Consider the following 26,239-nt stretch of genomic DNA (forward strand, 5'->3'; position numbering starts at 1 on the left):
TTGACGGTTGTACTAAATTGCACCAAAGTATGGACGGAATGTACTCTCGCCGCTAAAAAAATAACTTTGGTTCTTAAGTGCTACAAATATAATAAATTGGGTACTTTCACCCAAATATCCCTTCTTTAGTATGAATATATATTTATATAAGTTAGATTAAGTAATAAAAAAAATAACATGATAAACTTTTTAATAAAAATTAATATTAAATATTATATAATATATATTATTATAATATTGTTATTTTATAATATTTGAATTTAAATTAATATAATTATTAAATATATAGTCTTGTATTATATATTAATGATATTTTATAATATTTAAATTTATATTAATATAATTACTAAATATTTATTCTACCAAAATTTTATAAAAATTACAATTAGATATTGTATATTATTATAATAAAGATATTTATAACATTAGAATTTATATTAATATAATTATTTATTTTAAATAAAATATAATTATTAGATATGTTGTTTTGTATTTAAAGATTATTATAATAATGATATTTTATAACATGTGAATTTATATTAATATAATTAATAAATATTTATTTTTAATTGATTTTAAAAGTATATTATGTTAAAGCTAATACAAAAATAAAACCAATAAAAACTATTAAATGCACATTTTTTTTATACTAGGTAGAAGAAACGTGCAATGCACGTTTGCTTAGTGTTAAAGTTCTAAATATTGTCTATAATTTTAATAAAAACGGGTTCACTAATTTTTATTAAAATATATATAATAGAATGAATTATAATTCTATAGTATATATAAATATTTATATTAATAATCTCTACATATATGACATCTAAACATAACGATGACATATATATATTTACATAGCTATATGACATATATATATAAAATACAATAATATTTAAAAATAAAATAAAAATTGAAAAAGTTATAGTGTAGACAGTAATATGCATGCATCAACTATTTTTAGTATCTAATGTATCTCGCAATGTCTGATGAAGAAAAAAAGTTTCAATCACTTGATAAAAAACAAAGTATCACACAAATTTATAAGATAAAAAAATGATATGCATGTCTTTATTATTTTTAAATAAATATAAATTAATTATTTAAATTATCATAAATATCTTTAAAATATCTTATTTTAATCAATTAATTAATTTTTTTTTAGTTTATGTTTGTTCTAGTTTTTTAATTTGGTAGTGACAATAAAATATTATATATTATATGTTTAATATAATATTAAGTTTAAGTTTAACTAAAATTTATTTAAGATATAAAATATATGGTTTTATTATTTTTAAAAAATTATCATTGTAAAATATCTAAAACAGCTCGGGGATGGGGCTATCCAATAAAAAGACACACTTGTTATATAACTATTGTATCACCAAATCTCGATTTTTCATATATAAATGTAACTAATGTATCTCTTTCGGAAATATCCTATTTTAATTTGTTTAATTATTTATTTATTTAAGTTTAAGTCATGTTTACAATCTACCGTTAAATATAAGAATATTCTGTTAAAGTTAACGAAAAAAATAAAAAACTGTTAAAACCAATGATTTCCGTTATCTACATACTTTTTATATAGAAGAGATAAATGATTAATTATATAATTTAAAGATGTTAAAAATATTATTTAATTATATAATAATTTAAAAATATTATAAGTGATTAGTGAAATATATATACTTTATTATAAGAGAATGTAAAAAAAAAGAATATATATAGGAAGTCAAAATATTTAACATGTATTTAACAATGCAATTAGCAATTACACATAACTTTAAATAAAGTAAAGTTTTTACATTTTTCAAGAATACACTAATTCTTATGTCCCTTGAGAATTAAAAAAAAATGTAATTGACTTACTTTTTTGTATAACATATTAATTTTCACTAATTATATTGTGCTATTAAAACTATTTTGTAATGTGTTTGTCTAATTATGTAATTATTAAAACTATCTTGTAATGTGTTTGTCTAATTATGTAATTATACAGATATTATTTAATAGGAGGTAATTGAGTGATCCAATTACAATCTCCAATGAGAATTGAATTGAATTTAATTACTATCAATTTTAAATAATATTTATTTCATAATATTATTTTTTTTTCGTGTGTATTACATTTTTTATTTGATTTTATGTAAAATAGTATAAAACAAAACAAACAAAGAATTGCTAATTTCTTTTTAATTGTGAAACAAGATAAATTAATTAATTGAATTTGGTTAATGGCAGAGTCAGAGCGATGGGATAAGAAATAAGGCGCGTGGATTCTGTACCGCGCTTTTAAAAACGATAACGAAACGATTTTTTTGGAAAAATAAATTAATAATAAAATTGATTTCTCAGTATCAATAGGCTCTTCCAATGGAGGTCCTCGCGACCTCAGCCATTGCAGCTTCGTCTCCTCATATTTCCGTTTCTACGCTCTTTAAGAATCACGTCTCTTCCGCCTACGAGGTCTCTCTCTCTCTCTCTCTCTAGATATATGTATGTATCAAATCCATGTGAAATTGTTTATTCCACCTTCTGTTTGGTCTCTAAGAATATTTGAGAAAGAATGTCGAGAACTAAGAATCTAGTTTCTGGGTGTTTTTTTTTTGGAAGATTTTAATGAGGAGTTGACAGTGTTCGAGTAAATATGAGAGTTTATTAGCTCAGCTTAGTTCATTTGGTGACCAAGTTAGGTGATTGATATGATATAAATAAGCCCTTTTCAAGCTTAATCCGTGAAGTCAAATATGAAAACACAATCTACTATAATATAATGATGGTTTTAGTAGGCCCATTTGTCATAATAGCTTTCGTAAGTGTGTTATAGGTCTTGAAATATGAAAACAAGATTTGTAATTTTTGGTGTCCTATTTGCAGGTAATTCCAAGGAAATATTGGGATACAAAAATTGTGAAAATAGAACTGCAATGTTCCTTGAGATGCATAAGGACAAATTGTAGTGTCAAATCAAGAAATAGTAGTGGTGATAATGATGATGGAGCTTTCAAACAAAGTTTTTTGCTTCAGCCACTGTGGAGTCTCAGTAAAAGTTTTTCTGTTAAGTTTGGTTTGTTTTCATTAAGCTACAGATGGATCCCTAAATGGAAGAAATTTTATGGTAGTGCCCAGGAAAAGATTAACTGTTTAGAAGAAAATACACCACAATTATACATTCCTTTTGCCAGATTAGTTGTTGGAGTGATGCTGGTTATGTCACTTTCGGTTGCTATTAGCAAGAGTCCATCCTGTAAGTTTATTTTTATTTATTTTTGTTTAATGAATAATCATCAAGGTTTGCCAATCATAATGGTTCCAGCATTTACTTTTCAGATTATGCAGGGGCCCTAACTGAGGAGAATCTTCTCTTCTTGGAGGCATGGAGAACAATAGACAGGGCATATGTTGACAAATCTTTTAATGGACAAAGTTGGTTTCGATATAGAGAAAATGCACTTAGAAATGAACCGATGAACACACGAGAGGAGACATGTATTTTCTCTCCTCTTCTTTGTCAGTTATTTAAAGTTTAATTATTGATCTTTACATAGCTCTTCATCAACATGATTCCTTTTAAATAGTTTTTGAACAGATATCTTGTAGACATTTGCCAGTGTATTAATTCTCTGTTTCCTGATTGGGTATGTGAATTCAGATGTGGCAATAAAGAAGATGATTGCAACACTTAATGATCCTTTCACTCGGTTTTTGGAGCCAGAAAAGTTTAAGAGTTTGCAGGTATTATGCTGTTTCATTTGAAAATTGTCAGAGATATTGTAAATTTGGTTGGGTGAGATAAAGCTTTTATTTACCATCTTGATAATTTTATAGGGGCAGAATTTTCTATCTCATTAGATTCACTAGAAGTAATATCCCTAAAATGTGCCAATATCTTCTTTGAAGGCAGTCTGGAACTCAAGGTGCTGTTACAGGTGTTGGGCTGTCTATTGGCTACCCTACAAAACTTGATGGATCTCCTCCTGGGCTTGTTGTAATATCAGCTGTTCCGGAAGGTCCTGCAAACAAAGCTGGTGTTTCGTCTGGGGATTTTATTCTGGAAATTGATGATACAAGTACAGAAACAATGGGTATATATGATGCAGCAGACAGGTTGCAGTGAGTTTCTTATCTCAACCAGCTGCTCAACTTAGAATTCTTGCTCAATAATTTTTATTTACTTGGCGGCTCTACTGAGGAAGTGTGACTACATTATGCTATACTATAAAAATAGCTTTTAAGTTCACATTTCTAGAGTTCCAAAGTTTCAGCAAGAACCAATTTCTTGGTTATTCATTTATTTTTTTATTTCATTTAAACTCTATAACAGGGGACCTGAAGGAAGTTTAGTGAAATTGACCATTCAAAGTGGGTCAGAAATAAAGCACCTGGATTTAACGTAAGTTTGATTTCAATTTTTTTAACTCCAGAAATGCCGGGCTCTTGATTTCCAGATGCTTTCTTCAAACATTTTGTTTTAAGGGAGATAATTTTGTGTTCCCCAAAAATCTTATCAAAATAATATTTTTGTGTTTATGATGTATTTCATTTTTCTTTAGTGTAATATGCGTTTTGTTTGTGATAATATCCAAACAAGATTGGAGAAATAAAGGACTGAATGAACTTCTATTGATTAGCAATAACACAATTAGAATGAAACTACCTAGGAGTGCAAGAGCCAGGTTCTCTCCCCAAGCTTTAGGTCCTTTTAAACTCCCCAGAAAATCCCCTGACCTCTCCCTCTCTCTCTCCAGTTCACTCTCTTTATTCCCACTCCAATACAGACTAAAACTATACGTGAAATGAATCCTCATGTAACGAAAAGGGAATAGTCCCCTAAGTTAACCAGAACATCCAGCACTAGGAAAACTACAGAAAGTCTCCCTCAGCACACAATCCACCTTAGCTTTTCTACGACTCAGTATATGACTTGCCTTGTTGCTATAAAATACTCTGCTACTGCTGCTTGGGTTTTTGCCTGACATGGGTGAATCTTATCAGAATGTTAATTTTGATGACTACATTGTCAAATTTCATGGAAAACTTATCTAATTCTTAATAATCTGAGCATCATTCTTGGTGATTTGAGCCAGGTTTTCAGTTAATTTTCAATTAGATGTAATCTTCTTTTTTTTCCCCTTTTCTTATTTATTTATTTTGAAATGATTTAGCTTATCTGTTTCTATATAGGCGTGAGAGAGTTTCATTGAACCCGGTGAAGTCAAGACTATGCAAGTTGCCCAGTTCAGGGAAGGATTCCCCTTTGATTGGATATATTAAACTATCATCATTCAATCAAAATGCATCGGGTAATTTGTTACAGACAGTTTGGTCAATCCATTTTGATGGTTGATAATTGTTTCTTTGACCAACTAGAGAGAGAGAGCACCTGTGATTTTCAATATCAATTGTGTGCTCAATCATAACTGTAGGGAGACATAATTCAGTTTTATATTGACTCCCATGGAATTGTTCTCAATTCTTTCGACATTCAGTTATTAGCCTCCATTACCTCTGGAACGTCGTTTGTCTTGAATACAAGATTGTATCCAGCTACCTCTGAAAATTTGTATCCTGTGCAGGCGCTGTCAAGGAAGCAATTGATACTTTACGAAAGGATGGTGTTAATGCCTTTGTGTTGGACCTTCGAGATAATAGGTGATAGGTCATCATCCTCAGTTATTTTAAACTTTGCCATTTTGTAAGCTATCTGAAAGCCTAATTTTGGTGCAGCGGTGGTCTATTTCCTGAAGGAATTGAGATTGCAAAGATTTGGTAAGCTACACCAAAGCCTCAATGGCAAAGAGGTTACTTTATTGCATGCTTTTGCTGCATTTTATGTCTTAAATATTAAGTTTACAATTTACACTTTGGCATGCTTCCTGAATTTGGAACAACTATCTCACATTGTATATCAAATATCTGAAATTTGACATGTCTTATTTAGGGCCTTTTAGATTTTGGTCATTACACTTTCAGCAATTAAAGAAATTTTTCTTTGATTGAATTATGCTTAACAAGTTCTGATTATTAAAGTTTTCTATTCAGGCTGGATAAAGGTGTAATAGTTTATATATGTGATAGTCGTGGTGTTCGAGATATATATGACACAGATGGAAGCAATGCAATAGCAGCTTCTGAACCCCTAGTTGTGCTGGTAAAATTTTCTTTATACTTGCATGTTGTGTTCTAATTTATAAATATTTAGTAAGTGGAAGATGGCTATGATTCTTGTACATTAGTACATATCTACAGAATCTGATGTACTTGGGCTGTGTTCATTATGTGAGAGACAAAAAGTGTTGGAAATCTACCATCAATTTGTGCTGAAAGATTGGTGACTCGAGTAATTGACCCAACTGAGCTTTCTGTAGGTTAACAAGGGAACTGCTAGTGCAAGTGAGATATTAGCAGGAGCATTGAAAGACAATAAACGTGCTGTGTTGTTAGGAGAACCTACATTTGGAAAGGGGTAATCTATTTTGCTTCCAAACAATGCATTATAGCACCAATCACATATTCCTGACACATGGCATTCTATCCAACTTTGCAGCAAGATTCAGTCAGTTTTTAAGCTTTCTGATGGCTCTGGATTAGCTGTTACAGTTGCTCGTTATGAAACTCCTGCTCACACAGATATTGACAAGGTTTTGCTTCTCTTTTAACTTCTTAGACACACACACACACCCCAAAAACATACACAAGCCAAAAACATCTCTCTTTCTCTCTCTCAAGCTGATTTTTCTTCTTGTAGGTTGGAGTGATTCCTGACCATCCTCTGCCAACATTATTTCCCAAAGATGAAGATGGATTTTGTGGCTGCCTTCAGGACTCTGCATCGGCTTGCTATTTGAACAAAGTCCAATTGTTTTCCAGATGACAAAGTTTTAGCAGATTCGAAGAAAACTAATTTTTTTGGTTGTGTTACTGTATTCTTTTGAGGGTTCATTGTCTCAGTTAAGCTGAACAGAACCCAGAATTGGAGACTGCTAAATCGTTCGTTATTAAGAAAAATATCATTTTGGACTCGAATTATTAGCTGTTCAAAATTTCACTAGCTTAATTTTTGTCCCCTTATTTTAATTGATTCCGTATATGATCATGTCTTCCCCATCCCACCAAGACATTGCAGCAAATATTCTATAAAAACAGAAGTAGAAAGTCATAAAAAAAAAGTAACAAGAATAAGATATGCTGCTAGCAAAAATATATAAGAAATGGGTACTATAATAGAAAGATGTATATGGCATTAGCTATAGGAAGATGTGTCCTTTAGAAACTTTCATTAGTTACATAAGATTATTCTAACTAAATATACTGTTATTAAATAATTTCTATAAGAACCCCATCATCCAGATTGGATATGGGAAGAATGTAGCTGAAGCATGCTACAACAACAACAACAACAAAAACAAAATCATCAGTAAGAAAGCCAAACATGTAGGCTGGCTGCTTTCTGCTAAATCAAGTCAAGCCACAATATGGTATCAAAAAGGCTCCCTATTACCGTGACTAGACCATTATATATGAGAACAAACCCAATCGATGTTACCATCCGGGTATCCAAGCTTGACACTGCTACAAGAGAATGATACTGTTCAAAACATCTTAGTCCAAGATCCCAGAAAAGGGAAGAAAGCAATTAACAACCTCAACAACAAAGGGGTGTCACTTTTCCTTTCTCTTCGACCCAGTTTACCCTTGTCCGTCGCTGTTCTTCCTGATCCACCTCTCATTCTTGATGGCCTCGCTGCAGATTTAGCTCTTTCAAGATCATCCCATCCGCCAAAACTGTTTTCATTTTGGCCACCCTTGTCAACAGGGACTTCATCTCCAACTACCCATGATTGGTACCCCATTTTTTGTCTGCGGGGTTCCTGGTCTTCATCTTCTTCTCTCTCAGATTCGGTATCAGTTACAGTGCTGGCAGATTGTCTCTTTCTCACTCTGGCCCTCCTGCGTTTTGGTTTACTCTTAGACTTTCCCCATAGTTTGTCAAATGCAAAAGCCAGTGCTGACTGAGCAAGTGGGATTGCTAATGCCATGAGAAAGGCTTTTGGGCCAGAAGCCAGTAACCAAGATGCAAATATTACTGGAAGCATCCAACCATAAGACTTGAAAACCTGCAGTGACCCAGAAAGCAACATAAGTTTTACATTTAATCTTAGACAGTAAATCCAACTAAAGAATTTAGCAAATGAAAATCTGACAAATAAGAAACTTCAAATACTTAGTAAGTTTTAAAGGAAGTATGCAGTTCATACTAAAGACTGTTTCCTAGTTAAATAAGTTGATGGGTATTTCATAACAAAACACTAAAACCATTTGGTGATGCTCATTCAATCTAAATGTTCATATCCTCAATTCCCACAATAAAGCAATGGCATGAAATGGTATGTCATATCTTTTAATGAAAAGAAACTAGGCCTAGAATATGCAGCAAAAAATCCTCAGTTAGACTCTGATTGGACCAGATAATTACACTTGGCCGAATTAGCCAAAGTTGGAAGATACATAAGAAATGTCAAACAGAAAAAAGTGAAACCAACCAAAGATTACCCTGTACTGACCATTAGGACAGCATAAATAGCCTGTGTTATTAAAGCAAGGTTACTAGAGCTCTTAGCAAACATCAAACAAATCCCAATGGAAACAGAAATAGAAAATTTTCTTCATCCAAGATCACAAAAGACCCATATTTCAATTCAAGTATTATCAGACACAAATATCAGTAAGAATCAGCATAATTCAGCTCAAAACCCAAAAATGCAACAAACCCAACTCCAAATAAGGTATTTAAAATCTATAAACCCATAGAAAAGAATGAAGAGCACAATTTTAAACCTTTAGAATCCATAGAGAATCAATGGCTTCCTCCAAAATTCCAGGACCTTCCTCCATCTCCGGCGACTCATCAGACCACCACCGCCTCTTATTTCCTTTATAGAATCCTTCCTCATATTCTTCTTCGTCTCTGTATTCGTCTTCATCTCTTTTGCCTCTGAAATCAAAACCGAATCTCTGAGACCGGCCGGTCTCGGCATTCGAATCCCAACGGCGGTACTGGGACCGCCATGAACGACGATATTGGTAGGAAGAGGGTGAAATTAGAGAAAGTGGGCGAAGAGGGTAACTGGGTCGCCAAGGAGGAGGCTGTGTGAGGAGGATGACGACGCCACTCGCCATTGGAGCTGAGACTGTGAGCTTCCATTTTCCACGTTGTTGTTATCTCTTCAGCTACTAATACTAATTTTCTTTGGTTCATTTTTTTTTTCTAATTAAAAAAACTTTATATATTTAGAAAATGAAAATTTGACTTTTTTTAATTATTACATATATTCTATAATTAATATAGGTTTTTTTTTTTGTGAGACCATTGTTTTAATATAGGTATATTTGATAATACTAAAAATATTGAAAATAAATTTAACTCTTCTATAAAAAAAAATGTGTAGATAAAGGAAATTCTTGATTTTAACAATTTTTTAATTTTTTTTTCTGTTAATTTTAACGGAATATTATTATCTTTAACATAATATTTTTATATTTAAAGATAGATTGTAAATATGACTTAAACTTAGAGAAAATTAAGTAAATAAATTAAAATAAGATATTTTACAATAATAATTATTTAAAAATAATAAAACCTTACATTTTATAACTTAAATAAAATTTAATTAAATTTAAACTTCAAGTATTCGAATAATATCATATTAAATATATAATACAATATAATCTACTATCGACAAACTTAAATTTAAAATTTACGTATAATATTAACATTATATTAAACATATAATAGATAATGTTTTGTTGTCACTGTCAAATTCAAAAACTTGAACAAACATAAACTTAAACAAAAATTAATTAGTTAATTAATTAAAATATGATATTTTTAAGATATTTTATGATAATTTAAAAAATTAAATCATATTTATTTAAAAATAATAAAGACATACATATTATTTTTTTATTTTATAAATTTGTGTGATATTTTATTTTTTATCAAGTGATTTGACTTATTTTTTTTCATACGAAATACATTAGAAACTAAAAATAGTTGATACATGTATACTACTGTCTAGACAATGAATTTTTATATTCTTATTTTATTTTTATTACTAATTTCTTTTTAAATATTATTGTAATTTATATATATATGTCATATAACAATGTAAATATATATATATGTTAATGTTGTATTTAGATATCATATATATATATGTGCACTCTTAATGATTACTACCCATAGATGGTTACTTTAATATTAACCATTAGATCAATATCAATGATCCATATTTATATTTGTTAATTAATATTTCTAAAAATAAATTTTAATTTTTTCAAATTTTTGGAAGGGTTACCTGATAAAAAATGTGTATTTATTATGAAAATATAATATTATAAACTTTTCATTTTTCAAATGCATGTCAATTTCTAAATATAGTTAGTGTCTCTCATTGGTTGAAAACAACATTAATAATGGTAAAAAAAAAACTAAATTCAAAATTAATGTAGAAATTTATGGGTAGTAAGCATTGAGAAATCTTCCATGTATATTTATATATATATATATATATATAATCTAACATAATAGGAGTGTTTAATAAATACTATTTTACTTTGTTGTTTGTCAAAAATGTACATTTTCATTTTTTTAGCAAAAATATTTTAGAATATAACCAAAATACCTTAATTTATTTAATTAAAATTAAAATGTTACACCCAGATTTCGAGCTATGCAAATTATGACCTCGAAAGTTGGATTCGCAAATAAGCGGACTCATAAGGATGGAATCATGCTCCAGGATTGTATGTCGAGCTTACAGGATGTAAACGACCTCGAGTATAGTGACCTCGAAGTATTCATGATCTCGAAAGATAGCTCCGGGAACACACTCTTCTTCAGGGACAACTTCGGATCAGGGGTCCCGAGCTCGGGATACGTACGATCTCGAAAGCCATGTGGCCTCGAGAGATGTTTCTAGCTCGATAGATGACGGGAAACCTGGGAGGCTAAAGCCTTAGAGATACGCGATAACCACCTTGAATATCTACAAGTGTTATAAATATGAGATGTATTCCTCATTTATTATTGTAAATCCCCTAGAATCATGGGATATTATTTTGTCAGTTATACGTCCCCTGCTCTTCAGGAGACGTTTCCTTTTATATCTGATTATAGGCATTTAAAGCCATTTATTTTATTTACACAAAAAGAGTAACTACCCAAAATGTGTGGGATAGTATTCTGCAGCCTTCCCTATAAATAGAGAGGCCATGCACCATTGTAAAGGACCGAAATTCTGATCCTTGAGAGAAAACTCTGGAGAATTCATTCTTGAAGAATTCCTAGAGATAATCTTGAGTTTAATAACAAAGACTCGTGGTATCACGACCCGAGCCCTAGGCCGTGACAGATTTGTAATATCCATAACTTAGGTGGTCAAAGGTCAAACTTTGACCCTCGGTGGAAAATAGTCTTTATAAATGATCCTTTAATTTATTTTAAATATTACTATAATTATAAGTCGAAACAATGGAATAACTCCTATAATTATATATGAAAATATTACGGATAAAAGTAGGATCATTTATCTTAATACATAGAATAATAATATCCCCACAGTTATGTAGTCACCAAACAGTTAAATTTAATAAGTCATAAAATACCCAAAATAATACTTAGCATCCACCATTCCTCATTTCTAACTAGGACATAGCTAATTTAGATGTACAGACCGATAGGTTCCAAATTAAATACATACAATGTTTAAAAGATAGGACTATGGCACTAAACACATTGGCTTCAGCAATAATTCACACTTTTCCACGTTCGCGTCACTAGGCTCCTGGAATGGGAGAGATAGGAGTGAGCTTATAAAGCCCAGTAGGAAAGCAACTAACAACATAGGACTCAAAAGTTCAATAAAAACCCCTGCATGGTTGGCTTTTTAAAACAAAACATACATCATCATGTATAAACCAAAATAGAGAGAAACCACAAATAATCATAAGAGCATAGCTACCAGTACACATCACACCGTTCACTAGACCCCTAGTTTCCGTTACCCACCATAGAAAATCCGACATCCTAAACCGGGTAGCCGGACCTGATAACCACCACAATGGGGAGGCTCAGAATACTTCCTGTATACAGATGCTAGGTCTTTACACCTACAGGTGAGTGGACACCTGATCTACCTATGATGACATGGAGACTAGGTCGTGAAACAACAACGTGCACCAATCATGATCACTATGGCTCTCATCGGTATAACCAAATGCAGGTAAACATGAAAAGAAAGAAACATATTCCCTTTATATTTTAGAAAATTGGGCAGCATAACAGCTACCTTTGAATAAACCCAAAAATCATAACCTGCATAAATAAGTGAACAAAAATATTTATTTGGCACTTAGTGCCCTCAGAACAGATCAGAAAACATGCAGGTTAAGTTTTCAATTTTTCAAACATTTTATAAATATCGAAATTGGAATATGTTGAATGCAATTTGATACGAGTAAAATAAGTCCAAGAGTCTAGTTGAGTCCCTACCTCTTTAAATACCTCCTTAGAATTTAATCCGAACCCAAAGCAACGCTCCTAAGCTTATCGATGATCTTAGAATGATTTAGTCCGATTTTAATATCACGTTTTTCCTACGTGCACCAAATGAGCAAACGATTATCATCATAGCATTCCTTATTCAAAATCGTGTCCAATGACATATAATATGACCATATTTAAAATTTCAAGTTCCGGAACCTTACCCAAGCGGTGCACTATAGCGGTTGGTGGCGCTACCGGAAACGTCGACGAATATATGCATGGCATATATCAAAACGATCATCTCGATGAGTACATCACGAAAGTACAGCTCCTTCGCCCAAATGACCTCCGGTATCACCGGAAAACGCTTCCAAAGGGCGGAGATACCCAAAATCTTGCCGGAGAAAAACGGCGAGTTGGCCGGAATGAATTAGTGGGTTTTGTTCCTCTCTCCACGCTGGTTCCAAGGGTATCAACCACTCATCAAGAGGTGGTCGGAGTTGGCCGAAAAACACAGTCAAAGTTGACGGACCAAAACTTTGATTGGTGATTCCGAACGATTGACGGCGAGTTGGGCGATGCCGCTTGGCAGTTGAGGTCGCCGGAGCAAGGCGAAACTGATGAGCTACCGCGCGTTAAAAATGGTGGCCGGTGGTGGTTGGGTCTGGTGTCTTGCCATCGGTTGCCGAGAGAAGAAGAAGAAGAAGAAGAAGAAGAAGAAGAAGAAGGAGAATGAGAGAGTGCTCGGGAAGAAAAAGGAAAAAGAAAGAAAAAGAAAGAAAAAGAAAAGAAAAGAAAAATATGCTCATTTTTAAAACAAGTGGGTCCCACCACTTAAATAATATATATATATTCTTTCTTTTTTTTTCTTTTCTAAGTCTTCACACGTGGACTAGGCAGATTTAACTGCTGAACCACGTAAAAATCGTGTGTTTTCATTGTTTTATTTCAATTGGTCATTTTCAGTTATTGTTTACGTGCTCTTCTTTCACTGTTTGATGAAAAGCAGCGTCAACAGTTTGGTGCTTTCATTGAGAGCCTTAAGCATTCATCCCTGAGAAAATCATGGCCACAAACAATCAGAACACCCCTGAAGGAAATTACCCAAGACGTCCTGGAAAACAATCAATGGAGAACCCGGACGTTGAGGAGAGGAGTGGGTCTTCTGATTCCCGGGGACCACCGCCTCCACCAAGGGATGAGGATATGTACTACAATCCTAAGCGTTACGTTCCTATTGTAGAACTGGAAAACCAGCAGTTGAAACAGCTGTTGGTAGAGGCCAACAAACGGAATGAGGAGTTGACTAGGATAGCCGTAGAGGCGCAGGTGGCTCAGCCCCCGCCTCCGCGCGAGAACCAAGTCCCTCCTCCAAGGGACGTGCATGTTCCTCCCCGGAGGCCCCGTGGGCGTCCGTGAAAGGATGCTGCCACAAGAAGGCCGACTCAACCCTCGGCGCCAGCAGAGCCATCTGCTCCTCCTAGGCCCGAGAGGAATACCCGAGCTCGGGTCCCGCCTAACCCGCCTGTGGAAGTGCCTGCGGGAACTGAGAATAACCGAACCCCTGCAGAGGCTCGGACTCAGGTACCTGGGAGCGCACCGAACGTGACTGACCCATCTCAGGCAAATTCTGGACCCTCTAGGCCGCGACAAGGGTGGCAACCACCGTCGCCTATACGGTTCCCTCCGTCACCCATAAGATATCCTTCGCCACCCCGCAGAAATGCTCAACCTGTTCGAGATCAGGATCAAGGGCGTGCAGGGGATGGACAAGGAAACAGGGAGACTTTCCAGGAGCGGAGAGGCGCTCCATCTGAGAGAAGTCAGACTTCTCGGTCTCGCACCGCGGAGACAAGGCGACGTGGAAAGAATCCATCGCGAAACAACCAAGCAATGAGTCTCACCAATGGTGAATCCGGAGAGACCAGGTCCGTCAGCAAACACGACCGAGGTCGTAAGAATACTGGAAGTCGCAAGAAACGTCCCGACCTGCGCAATCATCTGAATCAGAGTCGGGGGAATGAAAATCAAACAAATCCGGACCTAAGGGATCGCTTGAATAGGCGTAGAGATCCCTCGCGAAGACGCGAGCCTGGAATCACGATCAATGACAGTCAATTCCAGACAGCACCTCCTACTGACCCAGTCCAAGAAAGAATCGATCAGCTCGAAAGAGCCTTTAGGATTTTGAAGAATGAACGAGGATTGAGTCGATATGAGGACTCAGATGAGGAGCTCGAACCGTTTGCTCCCCATATTTCTGACACTCAATTTCCTCAAGGGTTTCAGATTCCTCACGTCCCAACGTTTGAAGGAAAGACCGATCCATGTAGTCACCTGAGCACGTTCAACACTATTATGAGAGCCAGTAACGTGGGTTATGAGCTCAGGTGCATGTTGTTTCCAACATCATTGGCAGGACCTGCCAAAAGTTGGTTCGAAAAATATAAAAGACACTCAATAACTTCGTGGGAGCAGTTGTCTAGAGACTTTAAGAAGCAGTTCCGAGATATGATGGGAGTCAGACCAGAAGCATCCTCCCTAACTAACGTCCGACAACAGCCGGGCGAAACACTGAAAAGTTACCTGACAAGATTTAATCTGGAAGTCGCCCGAGCTCGGGACGTGGATGACAATGGGCACTTAATGGCTATCCGAGCTGGTGTTTTACCCGGAAGTGCCCTTTGGGATGACATGCAAGGGAAACCGGTGAGGTCGATAACCGAGTTTAACAGACGTGCGCAGAGATTTGTCAATGTAGAGGAGGCGAGGTCTACGCTCAAAGTGACCTCGCAGACCGAAACTACAACGATAAACATCAACTCTGCCTCAACCTCGGCTGACCCAGCAGCTCCACAGCCTACCTCGGAGAATCCCTCCAAGAGGAAAAAGAATGAAGGAAATAATCCCGAAGTTGAGGGAGGAAAGAAAAAGAAAGGAGAGAGGTATTTCTCCGTCTATAAAGTGCACACCGAGCTCAACGAGTCTCGGGAAAACATATACCTGGCTAATGAAAACCAGGTCCCCTTCAGGCGTCCGAACCCAATGAGAAATAAAAAATCCAAGAGGGATTCCAGTAAGTATTGCCGGTTCCACAGAGACACCGGACACACAACTGATCAATGTCGACAACTGAAGGACGAGATCGAAGGGTTAATCTCGAGAGGTTACTTCCGGCAGTATGTCAAAAACCAGAGCACTGGTCAGACAGTCGCAAGCCAGAGAGTAGTCGCGCCTCCGACGACACAAAATAATAACTCCCGATCTCGGGAAGAGGACAGCCCCCCCCCGATAGATGGAGAGGACGTAATAACCATCTCGGGAGGGCCTCATCTCGCAGGAGGGGGCAGGAATGCCCAAAAGAGATATGTTAACGAGCTTAAGACAGGGGACGGGTCTCCTTATGAACCCGAACCTAGGGCCCCTAAAAGCCAGAGGATTGAAACACAACCCATAACCTTCACTGAGGAGGACGCCTCCCATGTTTAGTTCCCACATCATGATCCGATGGTTATTACTCTTCAGCTCGCCAACAAAAGAGTCCGCCGAGTTCTCATAGATAATGGGAGCTCAGTCAACATTCTTTACAAAGCAACCCTCGAGAAAATGGGACTCTCCCTTCGCGACCTGAAGGCATGTGCAACTACTTTGTACGGCTTTTCAGGAGAAGGAACTGCCTGTATGGGATTCATTGAGCTCCCTGTGACCTTGGGAGACTACCCAGTCTCGGTGACCAAGATAATGGAGTTTGTGGTAGTATATTTACTATCTGCCTACAATGTGCTGCTTGGGAGACCCGCCCTGGTCGGACTGGGGGCAGTTTCATCTGTAAGGCATCTGGCCCTTAAGTTCCCGACCCCTAGCGGAATCGGGACATTAAAAGGAGACCAACTGGCAGGGAGGGAATACTATAGCATCTCCTTGAGGGGAAAGAAGCAAACGAGCGCTCAGGCACTCGTTATCATACAAAATAAAGATGGAACGATCTTAGAAATCGATGAGGATATTGATCCAAGGATTGAGGAGAAAGTTGACCTCGAACCTCTAGAGGAGCTCGAAGAAATTCAGCTCGAGGAAGCTGAACCCTTGAGAAAGGTGAAGGTCGGGAAACACCTCCCAGATAAGACAAAATAGCAATTAATTTGCTTTCTGAAGGAAAACTAGGATGTCTTCGCGTGGTCACACTCAGACATGGTGGGGATAAGTCCAAATGTAGCGAGCCACGCACTGAACATAGACAAAAGCTTCCCCCCGAAGCAACAAAAACGAAGACAGTTGGACGAAGACAGAAAGAAAGCATTAAAGGAGGAAGTTGACAGGTTAAAAGCAAACCATTTCATTAGGGATGCCTTTTACCCTGACTTGGTGGCCAATCTGGTGTTGGTCCCAAAGCCCAATGGGACGTGGAGAACCTGTATTGACTACTCGGATCTCAACAAAGCTTGCCCAAAAGACTGTTTTCCGCTGCCAAGGATTGATCAGCTCGTGGATGCCACGGCGGGGCATGGCCTGATGTCATTCATGGATGCCTATTCTGGATATAACCAGATTCCCATGCATGCCCCCGACCAAGAACATACGAGCTTCATCACAGATAAAGGGCTCTACTGCTACAATGTCATGCCGTTCGGACTCAAGAATGTTGGAGCCACGTACCAGCGGCTCGTAAACATGATGTTTTCGGAACAAATTGGGAACAACATGGAGGTTTATGTTGATGACATGCTTGTCAAGTCTCAACTTAACAAGAACCATGTTGATGACCTCGAAGAGTGCTTCGGCGTGCTCAGAAAATACAACATGAAGCTAAATCCTCAGAAGTGCACTTTTGGGGTATCTTCGGGAAAATTTCTGGGCTTTATTGTGAACTCTCGTAGAATCGAGGCTAACCCCGACAAGATCAAGGCCCTGATTGACATGCCTTCACCTCAGAAGCATAAAGATGTCCAAAGCTTGATTGGCAGGATGGCAGCCCTAAGCAGATTCATCTCGAAATCAACGGATCGTGGCCTTCCATTCTTCAACTTATTGAGAGGAAGTAAGAAGTTTGAATGGACAGAGGAGTGTGAGCTGGCCTTTCAGGTGCTCAAAAAGTACCTAGCTGAACCACCCATCCTGTCAAAACCTGAGACGGGAGGAGTATTGTACCTATACCTCTCAACCACTGAACACACGATAAGCGCGATGCTCGTTCGAGAAGAAGAGAGGGTGCAAAAACCCGTCTACTACATCAGTAAAAGATTACTGGGGGCAGAGTCAAGATATCCATTGATGGAGAAACTCGCCCTTAGTCTAATTCATTCATCTCGTAAGATCCGCCCCTACTTTCAGGCACATCCCATTCATGTACTGACAGATCAACCACTTAGACAGGTCCTGTCTAAACCAGAAGCTTCAGGCCGAATTCTTAAATGGGTTGTTGAGCTCAGACAGTTCGAGATCACCTACCATCCGAGGACGACCATTAAGGCACAGGCATTGGCGGACTTTATAGTGGAATGTACTGGAATAGCCGACGACGAGGTAATAACCACGGCCCACGAGCTATGGAAACTTTACGTCGACGGCTCCTCAAATGAAAACGGAGCAGGGGCAGGGGTTATTTTGATCACCCCCGCAGGGAGTAAATTTCACTCCGCTTTAAGATTTGGCTTTAAAGAATCGAATAATGAGGCCGAGTACGAGGCTCTACTCGCGGGACTACGAATAGCAAAAGAGCTCAAGGCTAAAGCTATACATTGCTATAGTGACTCCCAGCTCGTAGTTAATCAAATTTTGGGAGAATACCCGGCTCGTGGCACAAGAATTGCAGCTTATCTGGAGAAGGCAAAATCCGCATTAGAGTATTTTGAGTTTTATGCAATCGAACAGGTTCCCCGAGAACGAAACTCAAATGCAGATGCCTTAGCTCGACTCGCCACCTCCGCCGAAAATGAAGAGCTGAATGTTATACCCATAGAACACCTATCAACACCCAGCATTAGTGAGCCAAAAGAGGAAGATGTGTGTATGATCGAAACAGAGCCAACCTGGATGACCCCGATAGTTGATTACCTCGAAAACAGAATTCTTCCAAAAGATCGGAATCAGGCTCGAAAGTTGATGTATCAACTTCCTCGGTACACCATTTTAGATGAAAAACTATACAGAAGGGGATATTCCATGCCATTGCTTAGATGTGTAACCCCCCCCCCCCCCCCCCCGAAGCTAAGAAAATCATTGAAGAAATTCATGAAGGGTTCTGCGGAGACCACACTGGGGGGCATAGCCTGTCCAAGAAGATCATACGCCAGGGATATTTCTGGCCAACCATTAAAACGGATTCTTTCGAGTATGTGAAGAAGTGTGACAAATGCCAGAGATTCGCCACGATACCCCGAGCTCCACCATCCGAACTGACCATGTTGACATCCCCATGGCCTTTCGCAGTATGGGGCATCGACCTCATAGGCTCTCTCCCAACTGGCAAAGGCGGAGTAAAATATGCTGTAGTCGTCGTTGATTACTTCACGAAATGGACGGAGGCTGAACCATTGGCGACCATAACTTCGAAAAAAATCCTTGATTTAGTTGTAAAGAACATCGTGTGCCGATATGGAGTACCAAGGAAGATCGTATCCGACAACGGAACCCAGTTCGATTGCGACCTATTCACCAGTTTTTGTGAGAAGAACAGTATAATAAAGAGTTTTTCATCAGTGGCCCACCCTCAAGCGAATGGTCAGGTCGAAGCCGTTAACAAAACTCTCAAGAGTTCTCTAAAGAAAAAGTTGGAGGAAGCAAAGGGACGATGGCCTGAGGAATTGCCTCAAGTCCTTTGGGGGTATAGAACCACAGCTCGGACATCAACAGGACATACCCCGTTCTCTCTAGCATACGGCTGCGAGGCAATGTTGCCCATCGAAGTTGAAATCCCAACGATCCGAACTCAGACCTACGACCAAAGTTCAAACCATACTCAGCTCGAGGAAACCCTAGACTTGATCGAAGAAAAAAGAGAAGAGGCTCAGCTGAGAAATGCTGCTTACCAGCAACGCACTATCAGATATTTCAACAAGAGGGTTCGAGATCGAAAGTTCGGAATAGGAGATCTGGTGTTGAGACGCGTATTCTTAGCAACCCGAGATCCAGCAGCTGGCGTGCTCGGGCCGAACTGGGAAGGACCATACCAGATAGAGTCAGTCATCCGACCTGGCGTATACAAACTTGCGAGATTGGATGGGAGCCTAGTACCGCGAGCATGGAATGGCGAACACCTTAGACCTTACTATCAGTAGTGTAGGAAGTGTGTTGCCTGTAACCATGATTTTCTATATGCTTGTCTGTTTTTGAATTCCATCAAATAAAAGATCTATTTTGTTCAATATGTAATCTCTTTTTGTTTTTTATTTTTGCAATCTCTCTTAATTTAATAACCTATGGTCACACTCATAGGATATTAAGGGGGCATCATTGGTATATATACCATCAGCTTAAAAAAATAATATATATATATATAAAGTATTCGGATGCAACCAAGTACGCGAGCTTAGATAGTTCGGACATAACCGAATTATCAAAAAGTATTTGGATATAACCAAGTACGCGAGCTTAGATAGTTCGGACATAACCGAATTATCAAAAAGTATTTGGATATAACCAAGTACGCGAGCTTAGATAGTTCGGACATAACCGAATTATCAAAAAGTATTTGGATATAACCAAGTACGCGAGCTTAGATAGTTCGGACATAACCGAATTATCAAAAAGTATTTGGATATAACCAAGTACGCGAACTTAGATAGTTCGGACATAACTGAATTATCAAAAACATAAAGTATTTGGATGTAACTAAATACGCGAGCTTAGATAGTTCGGACATAACCGAACCATCAAAAACTTAAAACATTTGGAGTTAACCAGAGGTGCAAACCTAACAGGTTTGGAACAAACCGGACAAAAAATTAATCGATAATAAGTAGGAACCTAAACCTACTTCGAGATGAGTCGAGATCGAGGCTGGAATATCTTAAAGAAAAATAGTTTCGAACTCTTAACCTCGGAGAAAAAACTGAGGATGAGGAAAAGTGACTAAACAAAAGATATAACCAAATCATATACGTTACATACCATATAAGTACTTTCGGGTTCATGGTTAAAGTAATATCCGACCTTGATAAATAACGAGGTCGGAAGCGGATAATTCGAACAAACTATGCATGAATGCATCGAGTTTCGAGCCTAAAATCCAAACTATGTTTGTATGAATAAATAAACACAATTGATTCATCAACATAAAATGTGCAAAATATTTGCCAAGAAATGTAAAGCATGTAAAAGAATAGTTAAAGAAATTGTATCAGCCCCGTGGGCATAGATTAAAATAATTACAAAATAGGGGGACGCAGCCCCAATAAATGATCTCCCCGAGGTCAGATTCAAGGAAGAGGAGTCTCCTTGGCCTTCCCAGCATCTGCAGCACCAGATTCCTCAGGACGAATAGCATGACTATCCTCCTGAACTTCCCCCGAAACGGCGTCCCAAGCAGCCTTTTCCTTCTCGAGCTGCTCAGCCTTCTCCTTCTCGAGCTGTTCAGCTTCTTCCTTCTTGAGCCGAGCATTCCACCTTTCAAGAAGCGGCGCCTCGTGAGGACCTAAGAAGCTGGTGTCCAGATCTTCATTGTAGGCCCACATCCGGTACATGGCTGAGTCGACCGCCTTCTCTTTCTTCTCGGCAAGGAGACGAGCTTTTGCATCCTCCATGATGTCGAAGGTGGCGGCCTTGTCCTCTTCAAGCTTCTTATTGGTCTCCCGAAGCTGGATGATCTCTTTTTTGTGCTCCTCGAGCTCAGCCTTCAACTTCCCGAGCTCGGTGGCCATACCCTCACGCTCCTTAACTCCCGCCTCGAGCTTCAGATTCGCTGCCTTCAGATCATCGCTCGCCTTGAGGTGAAGATCTTTCGCCTCTTGAGCATGAATCTTGCTCGAATGGATCTCGTGGTTTAACTGATAATTGAGCTGAGCAGTGAAGGCAAGAGCCTGAAAAAGAAATAAACCACCATTAGCTCCAGGTCAGTATGATTACAAGTAGAAAAGGAAAGAGTATAGAAGAATACTTACCGCGGTGGTGTGCTCGATACTCTTCTCATAAAGAGCAGTGCAGTCTCGGGTGTCATTTAGGCATTGCCACTGGGGAGCTTCGAGGCTGCCATAGCTCTGGCCGATCCGGGACATGACATCCGAGACCAGCGTGGATCCATGGGACCCAGCAGCATTGTCCACCGCATATGCGTCCATATGGGTGGAGATTGATAGCTTCTGAACTCGGGAAGCAGAAGGCCTTTTGGAAAGCGGAGCAGAGGATGATTGACCCACCACAGGAGGTGGGGGCTCAACCATGATGGGGGCACCAACCAGCGCAGTCGGTGCCACCGCAGAGGCGACGGCCAGCGAGGATGGCGCCGTCGTGGAAGTGCCGACCTGAGTAGTCGACGCAGCAATAGAGCTCGGAACCGGCGGAGCAAGGGGAGGAGTTTTCTTGGACCTCTTAGAGCCTTTGCCCGGTGGGCCGGTCTTCAACGACCCCGCCCTAGGGCGTTTGCTCCTCTTGGCACCAGCAGTGTCGATGAGGGTGTCAAGGTCGGAGTCCATCTCGCCTGCACAAGTCACAACACGGTGAGTAGAGTGAAGCACACAAGTTGTTTCAGTGTCACAGACATATAGAGTGATGATAGAAGAAACCTAACTGGAACTCTCCCCCGAGCTCGAGCTTGGGGACCATGAAATTCCCCCGTCTTCAGAGGAGGCGGGGGGAGTGCCTTCCCTATAAGTAGGTGATAACCTCGAGAGGTCCCTATAATCATTGGTCCCGTACTGCACAGCTATCTCATTCCACACCTCGTCCGTGGTGTACATGGTGTCGTATTTCCCAAGCCCGCTATCAAACCGATGGACACAGTCATCTACCCAACTCCATATGTAGAAGTGGTATCTATCATGTGGGCACGAGACTAACCTATTAGGCCTGTGTTTTAGTAAAGTGGGGGACCACATTCTCGAAGTAGGGAGGACTTTACCTTCATCTGAATCCGAGCTCGAGGCTTCATCATTGGCCTCATTCCCAGACCGCGGACTCCTCAGGCGAACTGGGAGTGATGGCCTCGTTTCTCTCCTCGGAGGAAGGGCGTCTGTGGGCAGTGGCACCTCCTCCCAGTGTTCATATTTTTTATTGGACCAGTCAGAGGTTGACTGGCCCTCTCCCAACAGCCCACAAGCTCGGAGCTTGCCCTCGTGTAATATTTATTTAATATGATTTATTTATAATTGAAAATATTTGATTGTTATTTAATTTATTTTTATCTTGTAGGAATTATATTGTATTTTTGGAAAAAAAGTAAAGAAATCAAGAGTGGCATTTTTTGAATAATGGCATTTTTGAAAGCATCTCAACCTTTCTCCTCACCAGGCCCACTCCAAGGCCCATGCCTCCTCCCAGCGTGACTCCTCCAAGCTTCCTCCTTCAACATATATGACTTCCACCAAGTCACAAATCATTCCGCAAGCTACCCTCCTGCCGCCACGTGTCCAATCCATTTCCTCCCAGCCATGATGTCCACGCCTCCCTCCTTCAGCATATATGCCTCCAATGCCATGCATAAATGCCAGCCCCTTCACATGGGCCAGCTCCTTGGGCCTCTTCGGATCACTCAGCCCACGAGGCCCACTCCCATCAATTGTCCCCAGCTCGCCCAGCAGGCCCCTTAGCTGCCCAGCCGCCTGTCGCTACTGTCCATACACCCCTTGAGCCCATAAATGTGCTCATTGTCCCCTTGTCTAAAATGCCACATTTTTACCCATTTTCTACACACTTTTCACCCCAAAATCATCATCACTCCTACAATTTACCCCTATTTACCATATTATTATTAATTTAATCAATTTACTTAATTTAAATTGATTATTTTAATAATCTCATTTTGGCTATAAATAAGGGTTTTAAAGACCATTTTGGGTGTGCTTAATTTTGGTTGCCATCTTTTTTCTCTCATTTTCTCTCTACCATTCTATCTTCCATTTGGGTTTTTCAAGAGCATTTTGCAAGTATGTATGTCTTTTATTTTGTAATTTCTACTCTAGTTATGTGCTTCTAATCTTTTTCATAAGATTATTAAGATCATGATGAAGCAACTTGTAACTATGTAATATTTATGTTGTATGTTGATTTCCCTTGTAATGCAACAAAGTTTATGGATTTTTCTTCTACATATATTTCTTTCATCTTAAATATCTTGTATTTTAGATTGTTAGAACATATTTACACTTTGTTCTTCATTAGTGCATAAACATACTATTCTTTGTGTAAGATGTGTCATTAAATTGTACGCATCCATGCTTAGAACAAAAATATTATGTTTTGCCTTATAAATAATGTTCATTGATTTATTTGTTATTTCATTAGATTGATTTACACTAAATGCTTTGAAATTATAATTTTGAAAAGTGAAGAAAAATCCTATCTTTTTATAAGAAAATTGTGCTTAAAATTATAAATATTTTTGGAAAATGATAGTTTAAATTATTTTAACTATCACTAAAACTTGGGAATCAATATATTAATAAATATTATTAAACTTACATTTTGTGGATTCTAGTATCTTAATAATCTTTTCTTTTAACACTTATTTTCAACTCATTATTGGTTTATTTTCATTATCTTAAATAGCTTTATTTTTCAATCTTTTATTTTATGTTCATAATATTGAAACTTATCAATCTTTGGAACTAGGTTAGAATTTATTACTTTTGATTTAAAATAGTTTCATTTTCGATTTTAGACAACTCCTTTGGGTTCGACATCCTTGCTTACGATCACTATTCTATATGGACGATTCGTGCGCTTGCGATATATAAATTTTTAAACATACCCGCTTTGGGTCCATCAAGTTTTTGGCACCGTTGCCGGGGAGTTGCAAGAGAAAAGAAACGAAATTTATCTCAAGGTTAGTGAATTCTTCTACTAGTTATTTTAATTTTTTGCACTTAAAAAAAAAAACTAAAAAATATATATATCTATAAAATCTATAAAAAAAAGATAAAAAGAAAATTTGGGACGGTTCTACCACCCATAAAAAAATATATACTTATATTTCTATATTTATTGTTTTTTTTTAGTTGACGGCACTTGTGCCTCCTATCTATCCTTTGTTGTAATTTTCTTTATTTATTTTGTTGTATTTTTATTTTATTTAAATTCCGCAAATTACTAGTTGATGGCAATTTTTCCTCCTAGCTAGTTGATGGCAATTTTTGCCTCCTAGTCCTCTATCTTATGTTGAAGTTGATGGCACTTGTGCCTCCTAGTTTTTACCTTAATTTTGTTATGGTTGATGGCATGCTATGCCTCCCTACTCTTGCCTAAATTTCAGTCTTATTTCATTTTTGCCTTATTTTTCTTTGTCTTCTTTAATATTTTAGTGTAACATTGTGAAAAATACTTGAAAAAAAAAAAAAAGAAACCTAAATCTTGTCCTTTCACCATAAGCAATATTTGCTTAAAGGAAATTTGAACAAAATTCCCATCCGCCTCTACTAATTAACCTCGGGGAGTTGTTAGTAGTGCGCGAGTAAGTGGAAACAAATAGGCCTGGGGACAAGTAAACCATAAGAATTATATTGTTGTGAAATCTCTAAAAATTCTAAGTATGCTCTGTGGTTGCGGTTTTAACTGATCTTCCACATCAGAAAATTGCTTGTTTGAGATTATCATTGTTGCCTTGTTTGTGAAAATTGTATGCATCATTGGGAACGTAACTCTAAAAAACGATTAGTAAAAAGACGTTTATCTTTGTTTGAAATTGAAAGTGTTAGTAAAAATTTGAGCATCATGGAACCTATTGCTAATCCTGTTGATGAAAATGTTGTGCCTGAAAAAACTTTGCTTGAATATTTTGCACCTATTTCATCTAATGCTCCTTCATGCATTGTTTTACCTACTACTTCTGCTACTCATTTTGAGCTTAAACCCGCAATCATTCAATTATTGCCATCTTTTTATGGGTTAGATAGAGAAGATCCTTACATGCATGTCAAAGATTTCTAAGAAATTTGCTCAACATTTAAATTTCAAAATTTTTCTGATGAGTCGGTCAAACTAAGATTGTTCCCTTTTTCATTAAAAGAAAAATCAAAAGCCTGGTTAAATTCCCTTCCCACGGGGTCTATAACTACATGGGATCAACTTTATAATAAATTCTTACTGAAATTTTTTCCTATGTCTAAAACTGATAGTCTAAGGAGAGAAATCTCCGAGTTTTTTCAAAAAGATAATGAAGAGTTTTATGAATGTTGGGAAAGATTTAAAGATTTATTATTAAAATGTCCTCATCATGGTTTTGAAAAATGGAGACTTGTAAAATATTTTTATGATGGTTTGACTCCCTCTAATCGTCAAATGATTCAATTTATGCATACTGGAAAATTTTTAAAATTTCAAGGACAAGAGGCGTGGGACGCCCTTGAAGATTTATCTGTCAATTCACAACAATGGAATTATTTTGATCCTAGGTCTAGGTCAACTAATTCACCAAAAAGAGGAGGAAGGTATGAAATAAAAGAAGAATTAGACTTAAGAACATCCTTAGACAAATTAGCGAGAAAAGTAGAAGCTTTAGCCATAAGCCAAACTATAAACTCTCCAATACAACCAAGAAAAGAT

General features: G+C 37.6%; 2 protein-coding genes, 1 long non-coding RNA gene and 1 other non-coding gene across 5 annotated transcripts; 1 reads left to right on the forward strand and 3 right to left on the reverse strand.

Moving 5' to 3' along the window:
- The first annotated feature begins 2,311 nt into the window (after positions 1 to 2,311).
- Positions 2,312 to 7,026, forward strand: LOC133819697 (carboxyl-terminal-processing peptidase 2, chloroplastic). Of its 2 annotated transcripts, none has more exons than XM_062253001.1 (13): positions 2,312 to 2,466; positions 2,878 to 3,247; positions 3,340 to 3,489; positions 3,653 to 3,735; positions 3,905 to 4,113; positions 4,325 to 4,393; positions 5,185 to 5,303; positions 5,577 to 5,652; positions 5,728 to 5,769; positions 6,043 to 6,151; positions 6,369 to 6,466; positions 6,548 to 6,641; positions 6,749 to 7,026. In XM_062253001.1, exons 1-13 carry the CDS (start codon positions 2,374 to 2,376, stop codon positions 6,872 to 6,874), a joined length of 1,638 nt encoding a protein of 545 aa, XP_062108985.1. In that variant the 5' UTR covers positions 2,312 to 2,373; the 3' UTR covers positions 6,875 to 7,026. The 2 variants fall into 2 exon arrangements, with proteins under 2 accessions (XP_062108985.1, XP_062108984.1); XM_062253000.1 differs by having other exon boundaries at positions 2,313 to 2,466; positions 3,331 to 3,489.
- A 193-nt stretch (positions 7,027 to 7,219) lies between these two features.
- LOC133819699 (uncharacterized) lies at positions 7,220 to 9,221 on the reverse strand. Its single transcript, XM_062253002.1, has 2 exons — positions 8,839 to 9,221; positions 7,220 to 8,117 (listed from the first exon to the last, which is right to left on the reverse strand). The coding sequence occupies exons 1-2, from the start codon at positions 9,178 to 9,180 to the stop codon at positions 7,593 to 7,595; spliced, it is 867 nt and encodes a 288-aa protein (XP_062108986.1). The 5' UTR covers positions 9,181 to 9,221; the 3' UTR covers positions 7,220 to 7,592.
- A 2,345-nt stretch (positions 9,222 to 11,566) lies between these two features.
- LOC133816772 (uncharacterized) lies at positions 11,567 to 13,305 on the reverse strand. Its single transcript, XR_009885457.1, has 2 exons — positions 12,554 to 13,305; positions 11,567 to 11,846 (listed from the first exon to the last, which is right to left on the reverse strand). It is a non-coding gene; the product is annotated as an uncharacterized LOC133816772 (long non-coding RNA).
- Positions 13,306 to 25,810: 12,505 nt separating this feature from the next.
- On the reverse strand, positions 25,811 to 25,917 carry LOC133820512 (small nucleolar RNA R71). Its single transcript, XR_009886920.1, has one exon. It is a non-coding gene; the product is annotated as a small nucleolar RNA R71 (small nucleolar RNA).
- Between the last annotated feature and the right edge of the window lie 322 nt (positions 25,918 to 26,239).

This window comes from Humulus lupulus, chromosome 2 (assembly GCF_963169125.1).
Source record: "Humulus lupulus chromosome 2, drHumLupu1.1, whole genome shotgun sequence".
NCBI lineage: Eukaryota > Viridiplantae > Streptophyta > Magnoliopsida > Rosales > Cannabaceae > Humulus > Humulus lupulus.

Excerpts from the sequence above, each read along its gene's own strand:
- LOC133819697 (XM_062253000.1), top strand. The coding sequence starts at position 2,374 with ATGGAGGTCCTCGCGACCTCAGCCATTGCAGCTTCGTCTCCTCATATT. Across the intron at positions 3,490-3,652 it reads GAACACACGAGAGGAGACAT|ATGTGGCAATAAAGAAGATG; the intron begins GTATTTTCTCTC and ends ATGTGAATTCAG. Across the intron at positions 5,304-5,576 it reads ATTCAATCAAAATGCATCGG|GCGCTGTCAAGGAAGCAATT; the intron begins GTAATTTGTTAC and ends TATCCTGTGCAG.
- LOC133819699 (XM_062253002.1), bottom strand. The coding sequence starts at position 9,180 with ATGGCGAGTGGCGTCGTCATCCTCCTCACACAGCCTCCTCCTTGGCGA. Across the intron at positions 8,118-8,838 it reads ATTCTCTATGGATTCTAAAG|GTTTTCAAGTCTTATGGTTG; the intron begins GTTTAAAATTGT and ends GGGTCACTGCAG.